At 52.2% G+C, this 14,128-nt stretch overlaps 1 protein-coding gene across 2 annotated transcripts in view; it reads left to right on the top strand.

Annotated features, from left to right (window-relative positions):
- The window catches only part of SLC6A11 (solute carrier family 6 member 11), a 122,040-nt gene extending 111,348 nt beyond the window's left edge, over positions 1–10,692 (top strand). For both annotated transcript variants that reach the window (XM_023218438.2, XM_023218439.2), the window contains 5 exons: positions 329–466; positions 4,268–4,370; positions 5,633–5,733; positions 6,591–6,761; positions 9,733–10,692. In XM_023218438.2, the coding sequence (XP_023074206.2) occupies positions 329–466; positions 4,268–4,370; positions 5,633–5,733; positions 6,591–6,761; positions 9,733–9,885 (666 nt within the window). In that variant the 3' untranslated portion in view covers positions 9,886–10,692. The remainder of the gene's footprint in view (positions 1–328; positions 467–4,267; positions 4,371–5,632; positions 5,734–6,590; positions 6,762–9,732) is intronic.
- The last annotated feature ends 3,436 nt before the right edge of the window (positions 10,693–14,128 follow it).

The following is a 14,128-nucleotide window of genomic DNA, read 5'->3' as shown; positions in this document are numbered from 1 at the left end:
GCATGTGACAGGCAGCATGCGGGAGAAGGAGGAGTACTAGATTTGGAGTCTGGAGACCCCAGCTCAAGTCCTGACTGCCACATCCTTGCTGAATAATCTTGGGCAGGTCACTCCCCACCTCTGAGCCTCAGCATCCTCATCTGTTAAATGGGCATGACTGGAGCCCCGCTAGTTCTGGGATTACTGTTATCCTCAGGCCCCTCGTCTGCATCAGTGGGTGTGGGAATGAAGGAAGCCCAGGGTTCAGGCCTGCTGCGCTTGCTCAGACCCTGGGCCCCCAGGAGCGGCCTTTTCCTTGAGTTTCACACCATCGTATCTCCCCGTCCAGTTTGTGTGTGTGGAAAGCCTGGTGACCGCCGTGGTGGACATGTACCCCAAGGTCTTCCGGAGGGGTTACCGGCGGGAGCTGCTCATCCTAGCCTTGTCTGTTATCTCCTATTTTCTGGGCCTCGTGATGTTAACGGAGGTGAGTGGCATGGTTTGTGCTGCACGGGGTGAAGTGGGTGTGTGACGTCAACTCCCAGCTCTGAAAGTGACCAGCTGTGTGACCCGGGTCAGGTCTAGTGCCCTCTGCCACTCGGTTTATGCTTCCTCCTAGCGGGTCATGGTGAGGATCTAATGGAAGTTCTCATCAAGCCCTCAGCACAGTGTCTTCATGTGCAAGTGCTCAGCTAAAGGCCGCTGCTGTTATTCACAGAGGGGAGTCACACTCACCAGGGGAACGCTGGGTTGATCTGTCATGGTGAGCACATGGACGCCTGGGCCATCCCTCAGAATAACTTCCGGGTGAAGCGACAGTGTCAGCTATTAGCCCTGTAACAGTTACCTATGAGTGGTCTCGCGTTCAGAGCAGGCTTTTCTGGGCATCTCTAATGATACTGGCACCTTCGGGCACCATGTGCTCCAGCCTGGGACTTCTGTGTGTAGCCCTCTTCTCATTGTCCCTGCTGGGCCTGCAGGTTAGGAGAGGTTCTCCATGACCTCCAAATTAAGACCATCTGATAAAACCGTATTTCTCTCCCCCACCTCCCATAGCCATTCTGTCAAATAAATACCTTCTTATGTATCTTGGGAAGGTAACATTAGGCATTTTTCTCCCCATATGCACAAAATTAATTAATTTAAAAAGAAAAAAAAGAACTGTTGCCTAGAAGCAAGAAGAGGTTTTGTAAGAAACATGGAAAGAAATGAGGGAACTCAGAATTAGTAAAAGCAGCTGATGTAATATTGAGGTCAGGCTGGAAAGCATTTGGGTTCATGCCACCTTGTTGCATCTACTCATGCCCCCCACTTCCCAACTCGTATGCTGCCTCTTCCTGGAAGCCTCCTTAGCGTCCCTTCCCTCATTCATGCCCCCAGCCCCTAGCACTTTGCTTGCAGCTCAGTTCAGTCTCCTCCTCCCCATCACTGTGATCTATGGTCCACCTGTTCACCTGTCTCCCCCACCAGACCTCAGAGGCCGTGAGAACAGGAGCCAGCCCTCATTTGGCTTCATGCCCTCAGAGCCAATTCGGCACCTGGCATGGGTTGGGTACTCAGTGCACAGTGGCTGGCATCATTACCTCGCCCAGTCATTGTCACATTAATGAGAGTGATCATCAGTGTTGGAGCAAATAAATGGTATGGCGCTTCCCAGTTTCCACCTCACCTCTCCCCACTCAGAGAAACCGGTCAGTGCAGTAAGCAGGGCCTCATTAAGCACTGATTAATTAGAGTCTCTCGTCACAGTCTTGTCACATACAAATTGGGGGGTTAGCCTGATGCATTAAAGAGGCTAACGGACGGAATTCCAAGAGGAGCAGATGTTGGCACAGGCATCAGCTGCTTGGAGAAGGCAGGTGGTGGAAGGTGCTTCTTGAACCGCCTGCCCCAGGTGCCCCCAGCTCACTGAGTCTCTGATACCCAACCTCTGACTGAGGCCTCGCATCTGCCCAAGGGGTGCTTCATGGCCCCTGGAGGCCATCAGGGAGCCAGCGCCGCAGTCACCCAAGACTGTTAGTCAGCAGGCGCTTGGGCCTCCCATGCCAACCGTCTGCCTCCTCGGAGGACTATTTGTGATCAATTGCACTGGAGAAGTTCAGTTGCCAAATGGGCCGTGCTGCCTTGGCCTTCATGGTAATTGCTGGAAGGAACTTTCCCTCACTTACACACATTTAAAGCTCAGCTCTAAGAAAAATAGGCCACAAAGGTCTTTTCTTCCACCAACGCAGTGTGATGAGTGGTTGAGAGTATGGGCTTTGCAGCCAGATGACCTGGGTTCAAACCTCAGCCCTTGACTAGCTGGCTGGATGACCTGCAGCAGGTGTTGTCACTGCTCTGTGCCTCAGTTTCCCCATGTGAACAGTGGCGATAACACTAGTGCCTGCCTTGTAATTGCACCGTGAAGGACCAACTGGATTAAGACACAGGAAGCGGTTAAACACAGCCTGCTGCTTGCTGAATGCTGCGTTGAGGTTTCTTTGTTCCTTTGTAAAGTATGATGTTCATGCGAGGGGAGCAACTGGAGGTGGGGGCAGGTCTTAGGTATTAACTCAGAAAGCCAAGCCCCGCACTCCACAGAGAGGTGCCTCAGACCTGCTCCTGACCCCACAGACCAAAATATTCACTGTAGTTGTCACAGATGGGAGAACCCAGGCCAGACATGGCCCACTCAGAGATCCATTTTGTTTCACCCTCACTGTGTTTTTTAAAAACACGAAGTTGCCAACAATTATAACAGAAAAATTTCCCATAAAAATCTGTATTTCTGGTGTCTTCCAGAAAATCTGCACATCTGGCCTCACAGCTGCATTCCCCAGCAACTGCCCTCCAGAGGTGTGTAGCTAGATGGGGCCCGTACTCTGCAGTTAGCCACGGTCCCCACCACTTCCTGGGACCACACCCAGCCCCCTTTTCTCAGTCGTATCATCTGTCTGGCCTTATGGGCATGGAGATATTTCTCCCTGTCTAGTTGAAGACATGAACGAGTCCCATGGTGTGTGGTCTGTGAGTGACAGGAGGAAGCAGGCCCAGGGCACCCTGGGAGCACAGAGGGGAAGCAGAACTCCAAGGAAGTCCCCATGGAAGACACACGGGAGGCTCTCCAGGTTTCATTCCAGCCCCCTAATGCACTGTCCTGGTATTCAGACTATCCCACCCCACCTGATCCTTCCTAGCTCTTTGACACTTTTATTTCCCCTGAGTTTGATTGCATCCCCTACGGACCCTCATTGTATTGTAAAGATTTTATTTAGAGACCCCTGCTCTCCCTACATCTGCAGCTGGTGTCCTCTCCCCTCTCCTCCCTCCTAGAAAACCTTCCCAGATTACCTTGGTCAGCTGAGCTCACACATTCTAGGTCATCACTAAACTCAGTCGTCACGGATTTGTATGCTACAGAGCTGGCCTGTAGTCATTTCTTCATCCCATGAAGATGGACCACATACCGCCTGTGTGCCAAGCCCTGGGCCAGAAACTGGGACCCAACCCTGGACAAAGCCAGCTGGACCCCTCACCCATGGAGATCACACTCCACAGGATTTAACTTACATTTATCACCCCCTACTGTGCACCAGCCCCGCTCCCCTCCTTTTTTAGTTGAGTCCACAAAACATGCTATGAAGGCCCAAAGAAAGAATGAGGCCATCAGAAAGGGCTTCCTGAAAGAGGTAGCATTTGATCTGAGCTTTGAAGGAACTTAGCAGGTCAAAGGGAATAGCATGTGTAGAGGCACGAAGGTGAGGCTGTCCCTTGGTCTGTCCAGGAGGGGCTGTGGGAAGGGAGATGAGGCCAATGAGGAGGGCAGCAGCCCTGACTGGCAGGCTGAAACGAGCCAAAGGGTCACTTTAAACTGCCACATGTTTGGTTGGATTTGCACGTTTCAGAGAAAGGTTCCTCTGAAAGCTGGCATGCAGACGGATTGGAGAGGGTGAGGCCGGAGGCAGGGAGGCCAGTCAGGAGGCTGTTATAGCCATCCAGGTAGGGGTGCTGGGCCTCCCCCATCTCGATTTTCTATGTAGTCTCTGGCCCTTGGGGGAGCTGGGAAGTGAGGGGCTGAGATAAGACAAACCATCTGCAGTCCCAGCAGCCCCCAAAGGACAGGAAATTAGGGGGCACCCAGATGGGAGGGTACAATTTTCAAACGGGGGAGACTAGGGAGAAACTGATTCCTGGCAGTGGTAGCCACAGAGCAGAGAGAGGGACCTTCCTGAGGCCAGCTGGCTGACCCTGCTCTCCTGTGTGTCCATTCACCTCCCATCCGTCTGTGTGTCTGTCCCCCGACCTACAGGGTGGCATGTACATCTTCCAGCTCTTTGACTCCTATGCTGCCAGTGGGATGTGCCTTCTCTTCGTGGCCATCTTTGAGTGCATCTGCATTGGCTGGGTGTATGGTGAGTAGCAGCCAAGCCCGTCCACACCTCAGCTGCCCACCGGGTGCCCAGGATCCTGGTACTTGGACTCTGGAGGGCTCTGGTTCTCTGTGGCTTATCTTGGTCTATACTGCCTCTTCTTTCTCTTCAGGGATTCCTTGGCCTTTTCCCACTGTTGGGAGACCTCCTGCTTTCACACCCTGCAGCACAGGAAGGGGTTCAGGGCTCAGGCACTATGATCTTGGGCCAGTTCTTCTGCCCTTGAGACTCAGTTTTCCCCTTTGTAAAATAACAGTAGTCATCAACATGTCTCCAAGTAGGAGAAAGTGTAGTCGAGCAGCAGCCTGCATGGTGCCTGGCCTTCCATAGACGACCACCTCAGGTCCTCCTGCTCCCCAAGCCCAACAAGTGGGTGAGGGTTGCTGGGCTCAGTCATGGTCACTCCTGCCATGAGTGTGGCTTGGGAATGGATGCCTCTGCAGGTCCCTGCTCTGTAGCAGCCCTGCCAGGCCCCTGCCTTCGAAATCCTTATCCCCTTTTCAGGCTGCCTTGCAAAGCTGCACCCATGGGCACAGGCTCTGGGCTTGGCCAGGGAGCAGCCTCATTGCGATCCCATTGCTGCCGTGTGACCAGGAGCACACTGCTTCCCTTCTCACACCATCCCCGGCCGGGCACGGTGGCTCACGCCTGTAATCCCAGCACTTTGGGAGGCCGAGGTGGGCGGATCATGGGGTCAGGAGATCGAGACCATCCTGGCTAACACAGTGAAACCCCGTCTCTACTAAAAATACAAAAAATTAGCTGGGCGTGGTGGCAGGCACCTGTAGTCCCAGCTACTTGGGAGGCTGAGGCAGGAGAATGGCGTGAACCTGGGAGATGGAGCTGGCAGTGAGCCGAGATCGAGCCACTGCACTCCAGCCTGGGCGACAGAGCGAGACTCCGTCTCAAAAAAAAAAAAAAAGAAAGAAAGTAATCCTCATCCCCACCCCTGATCGCCTTGCCTCCAAAGGGATCACCTTCCACCTTTCTCTCAGGAACTCATCATTTCCTGGGCCTGAGGCCAAGAGAGCTGTCTCCAGTAGTGGGCCAGCATCCCTCCTGCTGCTTTTTATTCTGAAACCTCACACATGTAACATCCTGGTCGTTATTTAAGCAATACAAAGGTTCCTGCAGCAGTTTTTCTGTCTCAGGCTGGAGAACACAAACACTCCTAGCCATTCCTCTGACTCATGTACAAAACTTCTCTGGGGTATGTATGTGCCCATCTGATTTATTCCGGACAGGAAGCAACCGGTTCTATGATAACATTGAAGACATGATTGGCTACCGGCCACCATCGCTCATTAAGTGGTGCTGGAAGATCGTGACCCCTGGGATCTGTGCGGTAAGGGCCCCGCCAGGAGCCACCTCCAGCCATTTACCCACCCACCTACCCCCTAACCCACGTTTCCACTCCGCAGCCCCCAGCCTGGCTGAAGCTGGACCTGAGGAGGTTGCTGTCCCCTGGTTCAGGTTGCCTTGCAAAGCCGCACCCATGGGCACAGGCTCTGGGCTTGGCCAGGGAGCAGCCTCATTGGGATCCCAGTGCTGCCGTGTGACTAGCAGCACACCACTTCCCTTCTCGGGACCTCAGGTTCTGCATAGGCAAATCAGGCACTGGATCCGCCTTGGAGGGCTGAGGACTGTGTGGGCAACAAAGACCTGTCCCCATCTTGTTGTTAACCATGAAGGCAGCAGAGCTGAGGGTGACATTGGGACTCATGCTCTGCCCAAGACCGGACCACAGCAGGGCCTTTCTGAGCAGACATTTAATTTAAAAACACCCAATTACTCATCCATTTATTGGCACTGGAAGTAACTCAGCATCTTCACAGACCGTGGTAGTTCTGAGAAGCAACTTTGAAACCAGTCTCAAGGAGTAACTAGAAAAAATAAAAAATTCCTAACTGGGCAGAGGCTGGGGAAGAGGCTCCTGGGGGTGGGGAGAGGTCCTCACAGCCCAGCAAGGTCCCAGAAGCCAGGGCCGAGTTCCCTGAGCATCTGTTGCCTGTTGGATGGGGCTCCAGCCTGCTGTGCCTCAAGCTCACTGTGATCCTGTCAGGGATTCACCTTTCACGGCTGTGAATGGGGCCAGCCTCCTCCCCTGCCAGCCTCCTGCTGGTCTGCCTGGGCCCGAGACCCCTCATGGCCTAGCAGGGCTGAGGGCCCATCCCCCAGGCACCTGCCCCCATCTCTCTGCAGGGGATCTTCATCTTCTTCTTGGTCAAGTACAAGCCACTCAAGTACAACAACATCTACACCTACCCAGCCTGGGGCTATGGCATTGGCTGGCTCATGGCCCTGTCCTCCATGCTCTGCATCCCACTCTGGATCTGCATCAAGGTGTGGAAGACAGAGGGGACACTGCCCGAGGTGAGACTGCCCCAGGAGGGCTGGTGCATGTGGGCAGGGTTCGCACCTTGGTTTCCGTGCAGTTTCCTCATCTGCACGGTGCGCGATGACAGCATGCACCCATCTGCCTCGGGCGGCGCTGTGGCAAACTCCTCTCTGGCCAGTGCTTATCAGCATGGTTGTGCCCAAGGTGTCTCTGTGAGGCCTTTTGGCTGAGCCCGTTTCCAGGAGCCAAGCCTCTGTCTTCCTGTCTGTAAAATGGGATAACCGCAGTACCTAACTTCTAGAGGCTGTGAGAACTCAGTGAGTTCATATAGGAAAAGCCCTGGGACCCGGACCTGGACCAGAGGGTAACAAGTGTTAGCACTGACTGTACTGTGAATCCCAATCATTCTGACGTGTCACCCTGCCAGGCTGTCTACCTGCTGTATCTCCTGCCATCCTCAGAGCAAACTGGGGCGATAGGCATCATTTTCTGCAGTTAGCAGGTAGAGGAAACAGGTTCAGAGAAATCAGGTCACTTGCCTGAGGTCACACAGCCAACAGTTAGCAGATCACATTGTTAAGGCAATTTCATCAAAGTAGATTTTAGATATCCTAAAATTAACCCATTTCAGCTATACGATTAAACAATGTTTAGTAATGTTCCACAATGTGCAGTCATTGTCATCAATCTGTTTTAGAATACTTTCATCATCCTAATAAGAGTCCTCATGCCCATTCACCGTTAACCCTTGTTCCACCCCCAGACAACCACAGATCGACTCTGTCTCTGTGGATTTGCCTACCCTGGATGTTTCCTGTCACTGGAGTCCTACAGCGTGTGGTCCTTTGTCAGCAACTGAATCGTTACCGAGCCCATCTTACTCCAGAGCGGCACTCCCTATTCACTCTCCTTCCCTACCGCTGGCAACGGTTTGACTGGGTTTCTGCTTATTTAGTAAACAGCACAGGGTGTTTGTTGTGTGCCAGACGCTGTTCTAAGCAGTTTACAAATACTAAGTCATTTAATCCGCATAGCAATCCTGGGGGGTGGAGATTGTTTTTGTCTCCATGGATGAGGAAACTGCAGTACTGAGAAGTGAAGCAACTTGCCCAAGGGCACACAGCTTCTGAAGGATACAGCAGAAACTCTGGCATGTGTGATCCTGTCCCCTGAGTTTTGCTGCCTCACCTTCTTCTGCTGGACCGGTTGCACTCTACTGTGCGGCCCTGTCTCTGCCCCAAGGCCACACCCCAGGGACTGCAGGAGTTGAACTTGGCCACCCGGGAGGCAATGGGGAGTGGGGGTATGCAGAGCCAGAATGCAAGCTCCAGCTCAGAGGCAGCTACACCCAGCCCACCTGCCTGCCCACCGAGGGGCCCGGGCTCCAGAAATAGCCATGCATCCAGCCAGAAGAAGCCAGCCACTAAGGAAGGTCTCTTTCTCAAGCTTGCTCATGCCCCAGAGCAAGTCAGGCTCCTTGGTGCCTGTAGGTCAAGGGCAGTTGGTTAATTCTGATCTCAGGCCAAACGTGTCCAGAGGGGAGCTGACCTGAGGCCTTAAAACCTTGACCACTGGAAGGCCCCTGCGCAAACTTCCAGGTGGTCTTTTGGTGTTCAGAAATGCCTGGTGTTACCTGCTAAATCCCCCAGAGATCATCTCAGGCCTGGTGTGCGGGGGAAAGCAGGGGAGGGAGCATTCTTTCCTAAGCCCCCTCCATCTCCCTGAGCTCACACACCTGCCAACGTGGACAGCAGGGTTTATTAAAGAGAGTATTCTTTGGAGGTGTCAGACCCAGTTTCCAAGTCTTTCTCACCAAGAGTCCTTGTGCCAGGTAGTCCACCACCCTGAGCCTCAGTTCCCGCAAAGCTGCTGCTGGGGACGGGAAGGATCTAGAGGGGAAAATGAGGATAGAGGTGCCTCAGAGATGTGCTCTGAGGATGCATCCTACTGAATAGAAGGTAACATGGTGGCCACTCAACTAATCTGATCCTTATACTAACCCCGGAAGGCAGGTACCATTATTATCCCCCTTTCCAGATGGGGAAACCGAGGGACAGGATTAAGCTTCTTGCCCTTGTTAAATGGTACAGCCAGGACATAAATCCAAGTGCCTGGCTTTGGAACCCATGCTGTAGCCCCAGATCTGTGCCAGAGTCTGGGGCACAGTGTGCCCCAGCAGGCACAGCAGGATCTGAAAGAGAAGACAGAGCCTTGATCCTGAGCAACCAGCCACCCAAAAGGCTTTGCAGCCTTCCTTGGGAAAGGGTTTATGCCCAGAAAGCACCCCCCAAATCCTAGCCTGGAGTCTTCTCCCAGGAAACCTGGGGAGTGCAGATGAAGCTGAGGGATAGGGGCCTGAGGCAGGGCAGGGCCACATCTGGTCTGAGGGGCAGGGCCGTGGGGCAGGAGTCTGCATCCATCAGAGCTAGCCAGCTGGTGCTGGCTGCTTTGCAAGGTGGCCTGAGGCTGTGAGCCTTGGGCTTTGTGTTAATGCTTCTACCTTTGAGCACAACTGGAGGAACACCCAACACACACTACACCTTCCCCACATGATGGCACCCCTTCCATGGGAAACGCACGCAGGTATCCAGCAATTGTCCTGTAAACAGTCCTGGAGATGCGTTCCCACCCAGTGATTCACACCCCAGCTTCTCACTGTCCCCCAAGGGCAGGCACAAGGCAGGGACTCTGATGACAGCTCTGAGTCCCAGCCACCTTTCCTAGCCAGGTGTAAGGCTAAGTACTTTCCATAGCCTCTCCTTACTCTTGACCTAATGCCAGGAGTAGGGACCTCTACGGTCCCCATTTTCCAGAGGAGGAAAGTGAGACCCAGGGAGGTTGTTCATCATCGAGGACAGAGCCGGAAGAGGCCAAGCTGGGGCCCGGACCTTGGTCTGAGAATTCTTCAGCACCCAGGTGTCCCCTGTGTACTTGGGAGAGGCCAAGGCAGACCCTGGACCCTGGCAGCTAATCACTCAGATCTTTCCCTCCTCTCCAACCATCCAGAAACTTCAGAAGTTGACGACCCCCAGCACAGATCTGAAAATGCGGGGCAAGCTTGGGGTGAGCCCACGGATGGTGACAGTTAATGACTGTGATGCCAAACTCAAGAGCGACGGGACCATCGCAGCCATCACAGAGAAGGAGACGCACTTCTGAGCGGCCGCCCGCCACCTGGGGCTCTTCTTTCTTTCTTCCCCCTCCATGTGTGTAAATGAATTCCTGAACCCCATGCTTCACCTAATGGTAGGGGCTTGCTTGTTTTGCACAGGGTTTATTAACAAGTTAATTTCAAGGTGGCCACTGTACACTGCTCTGAAGTCATACCCCCTCCCCGCCCCCAGTCATCATGGAAGTAACCACTACAAAGAGATAACACTGTACAGTGACTGCCAGATCTTCTGTCCTAGGGCAGTTTTAATCAATGTTTTCTAGGGATTAGGAAGAAGTGTATAATATTGTAAAACTTTTTTTACTGGGGTTGTGGGCCAGGTGGGGTGGGGAGTGATGGCTGTCCTCCTCTGTCAGCCTTTTAATGACTGTTCCGTGTCCCACGTTTGTCTCTGACCATCCACAGCCGCCCCTCCTCCATACCCCAGGGAGAACTTTTCCTTCAAACTTTCCCTTTCCAAGGGACACTGGGTTTGCAGACAGCAAGGCTATGTGGCAGAGAAGAAAAGGTTCAGCAGACTCGGGACTCCTGGGCTGGAGGCCCCCCTCTGCCCTGATCCCATGAAGTGACCTTGGGCACTCCCTTTCCCTCCCTGGGCCTCAGTTTCCCCATCTCCCAAATGGGAGGAGGAGCCGGATTGGGTTATCTCTTAGGGATTCTTTTTGTGGGCCTTGCTGGCTTGCAGACCTGCCATGGACCTTGGCTTCCTCTGAAGACTTGCAGGCAATAATCTCTGCCCTCCCAGTTGTACCTCCTCCCCACCTGCTTATTTAAAATCAAGTTTATCGTAGAAATGGTGTGGTGTTGATGTATGTTTTCCCTAAACTCTAATTTCATCTCATCTGTGGGTAGCCCTGCTCTCTGGACACCAGTGGGTCTTCAGCCCCCAATGCAGGGGCTCCTCTGTCTGGCCTGCCATTTTTTCCTGGTCAGCTGCTCTTAGCCCCGGCTCTGCCTCTCCACCCTTGGCAGGGCTGGCTGGAGTTGCCTTGGGGACTGATCTTCTGGGTGGGGAAGCAGCCATCTATTCTTGCAGCCACCCCAGCCAGGATCTATGTCTTAGGACCTTCCATGAGAAGGAGCCACAGTGGGGCCTGGTTTCCTCCTAAGGCCCTTCTCTATCCCAGGCCACCTCTTCTCTCTCCTCTTGTCCCCTAACGTCTGCCTACCACCATTCTCCCTCTCAGTTCTCTCCCATCCTTGCCCCTGGTCCAGGAGCCATTCTACCTGCCTCTGTGGCCAGGCGCAAGGCTACAGGTGCAGTCACCTGTTCCCTGCCACCTTCCCTCCCTTCTTTGGCAGAGAGAAGTCTCAGCTCTCACTGGAGGGAAGACCTGGGCATCCTGCTGGCTCCTCCCTCCATGGGACCTGGAGTCTGGCACTGTTCCCCAGCCAGCCTGGCTGCAGAACTCTCTGGCTGACACCTCTCTTCTTTTTTAATTGGACTTCATATCAAGCCTCTGCCTTGGTTTGTGAGCTGTATGAGGGTGGGGAAGGCACACTCTTTCTTTCTTCTGTAGGTTCCCAATACTATTTGTTGGAAATGTGGGCTTTCTCTAAACCAAGGCTTTAGTTTCCTGTAAGGGTCCTCTGTGTTTGATTCACCCAAAAGTCTGCAAACCCCCAGCGTCTCTGCTCTGGCCAGCCCCGATCTGAAGCCTGTGTCTGCTAAGAGAGATGCCCAGTGCCCCACTGGGCAGGACAGGAGGCCTAGCCTGGGCCCTCTCTGCACACAGCTCAGGCCTGCCCAACTTCTTATGGGCAAGCTACCATCCCACTCTCGTCTCCCTGAGCTGTCTGGTTCTGCGGACCCAGGAAGGGCCAGACTAGGGCCCTGCTTGTGTTTATCCTCGGCTGCTGTCTTCCCAGTAGGCCCCGGGCAAGGAGGCTTCCCACTGCTGCTGCTACAGGTTCTCTACACCAACTCTCATGGATGCACAGATCCCTGTGGTCCGCCTTTGCCAACACACACACATCGTACATGTGGCTGTTAACACTTGACTCACTTAACACCACTCATGGGGCAGGGTGGAGGGTGGATTGTTGTTTTTTGTTTTTTGTAATTTCCTACTAGTATTTGGGTAACTTTGGGGGTGGGGAGAGCAATGTTGGGGCAGGGGAACATGTCATTGTGATGACTTTTTTGATATTCATTAGAAACAATACATCCTTTCTGAGATATTTACAATATTATTAAAAAATGAAAAAGGTTGTACTGTTTTGCATAATGAACATTTTTATTGGGCATTCAAAGGGTACAAGATTGTCTGCTTACTCATTTTTAAAAATTAAAGAAATGAACAATCAATGTGGCTATTCCTAGCAAGGTGGTATTCGTTGGGTTTTTTGGTCCTGTTTTTATTCCCTCCATGATATGCCTGCAAAACCCTCCTGGATCGCTGTGTGGAAGTTGCAGTCTCAACTCAGCACTACAAATCAGAAACAAAAGCAGTGGTGTTTTAGGAGCCCAGACTTCTTTACGTTCATGTATTTACCATTTGCCTAGTATGTGCTAGATGCTTTACAGAAGTTGTCTTTTTAATCCTTACAACAACTCTGTAAAATAGGTACTTCTCCACTTTATTTATGTCTTGCTTTATTTATTACTTCCCCTATTTTACAGATAGCCATCTATTCTTGTAGCCACCCCAGCCAGGATCTATGTTTTAAGACCTTCCTCCAACCTCCCACGAGAAGGAGCCATAGTGGGGCCTGGTTTTCTCCTAAGGCCCTTCTCTCCCCAGCCACCTCTCCTCCCTCCTCCTTACAGATAGGGGATTTTGAGGCACAGAAAAGTCAAGCAATTTGCTCGCGGTCACACAGCTAGTAAACATCAGGACCAGAAAGAGAACTCAGGTGTGTCTAACCCAAAAGCCCTTTCTCCTGATCACAATGCCTTATTGTTTCTCATGCTGTGAGGCCTGAAGAAAGCAACAGCCCCCTCACAGTGGGGAAAATAGCTGCCGCAAAACTTATGCTTGTGTCCTAGTAGGCAGACACTCATGTTTGAGGCATGCAAGGCCGAACACAGAGAGATGAGAATTTGGAGTATGCAGCCCTGGGTTAGGCTCCAGGATCTGCCCTTGCCAGCCTCAGTTTTCTCATCTCTAAAATAGGGATAATAGCTCCTGTTTGAAATGCAGGGTGATTATGAAGATCCCATGAGCTCTGTATGTGAATGATAAGGTTCTGAATTCACACTAGTTGTTATTCTGAATAAATAATGCCTAAGCTCAGAAAGTGTTTGTAGTATTGCCTAGAACTTAGACTAAAGTCTCTAAATTTGTGTCTGAGATTTCTAAATGGCCACTCGAGACCACAGGCTTGTTTTGTCCTGCCAGCTCATGACAGTAAGATCATCTTATGCAGTGTCTACTCATTCCTGTCTGGTCAACCTTTTTGCTTGAAATCCCTGATCTCAAGTCTACCTGACCCTGTCTTGGCCTTTCATCCTCCCTGAGGTGGTAATATCTGCTCATAGGAAAGCATCCCACAGAGTTCTGGAATTCAGAAAGTCTCTGTGATCCACAGCCGGGGTCCCTAAGTAATTTCTGCCCTCACAGAGCCACAGGGATTGCTGCAGTCACCTGTTCCCTGCCATCTTCCCTCCTCATGTCTGAAAGTGTCTTGCATTAAGCAGCTGTCATATGCAAGAGGAGGCTGGGTTACAGAAAGATGAGTCTCACTCATTCCCAGGAAACTTCATTTGCAGACTCTTGAGCCTATAGAATTAATAGCATGAAGAATTAATTGACGCACTAGACCCCTACAGGCTGCAGTGTGTGCTAGTGACCCCTGCTGGCCAAGTGGGACTCTGTAGGCTGGCTCTACTAGACACTGCAAATAACCAGAGAAGGGGAAGGGAGCTTTGGAAGTGAAGTCCAGGCTACCTCAGGCCTAACAGCATTTCCCATGGAGTGGGGGGCGGATCAGGCACCAAAGAGCAGACATATTCTGCTGAAAGTGGCCAACTTTGGAAAATTGAGTTCTTTCATGCATTCAGCAGCCCTTTACTGAGCAGCCACCATATTCTTTGTGTGGACCTAGGACTAGTGTTAGTATGACAAGTGAAACAGCCCCTTCCCTTGAGTGTTCCTACTGTTAGGAGGAGAGGCATCTATACCCTTCTGGATAGGGGGAAGTTCACAGGGAGATGCTGTTCTGATTCTGACCTCCTATTCCTAGCCATCTTCCAGCCAGTTAAGAGTTCTTCAGTGTGGCACTGAGCAA

This window comes from Piliocolobus tephrosceles, chromosome 2 (assembly GCF_002776525.5).
Source record: "Piliocolobus tephrosceles isolate RC106 chromosome 2, ASM277652v3, whole genome shotgun sequence".
NCBI classification, from domain to species: Eukaryota; Metazoa; Chordata; class Mammalia; order Primates; family Cercopithecidae; genus Piliocolobus; species Piliocolobus tephrosceles.
Note: the sequence above shows the minus strand (reverse complement) of the source record. Positions and strands in the feature narration are given on the sequence as shown.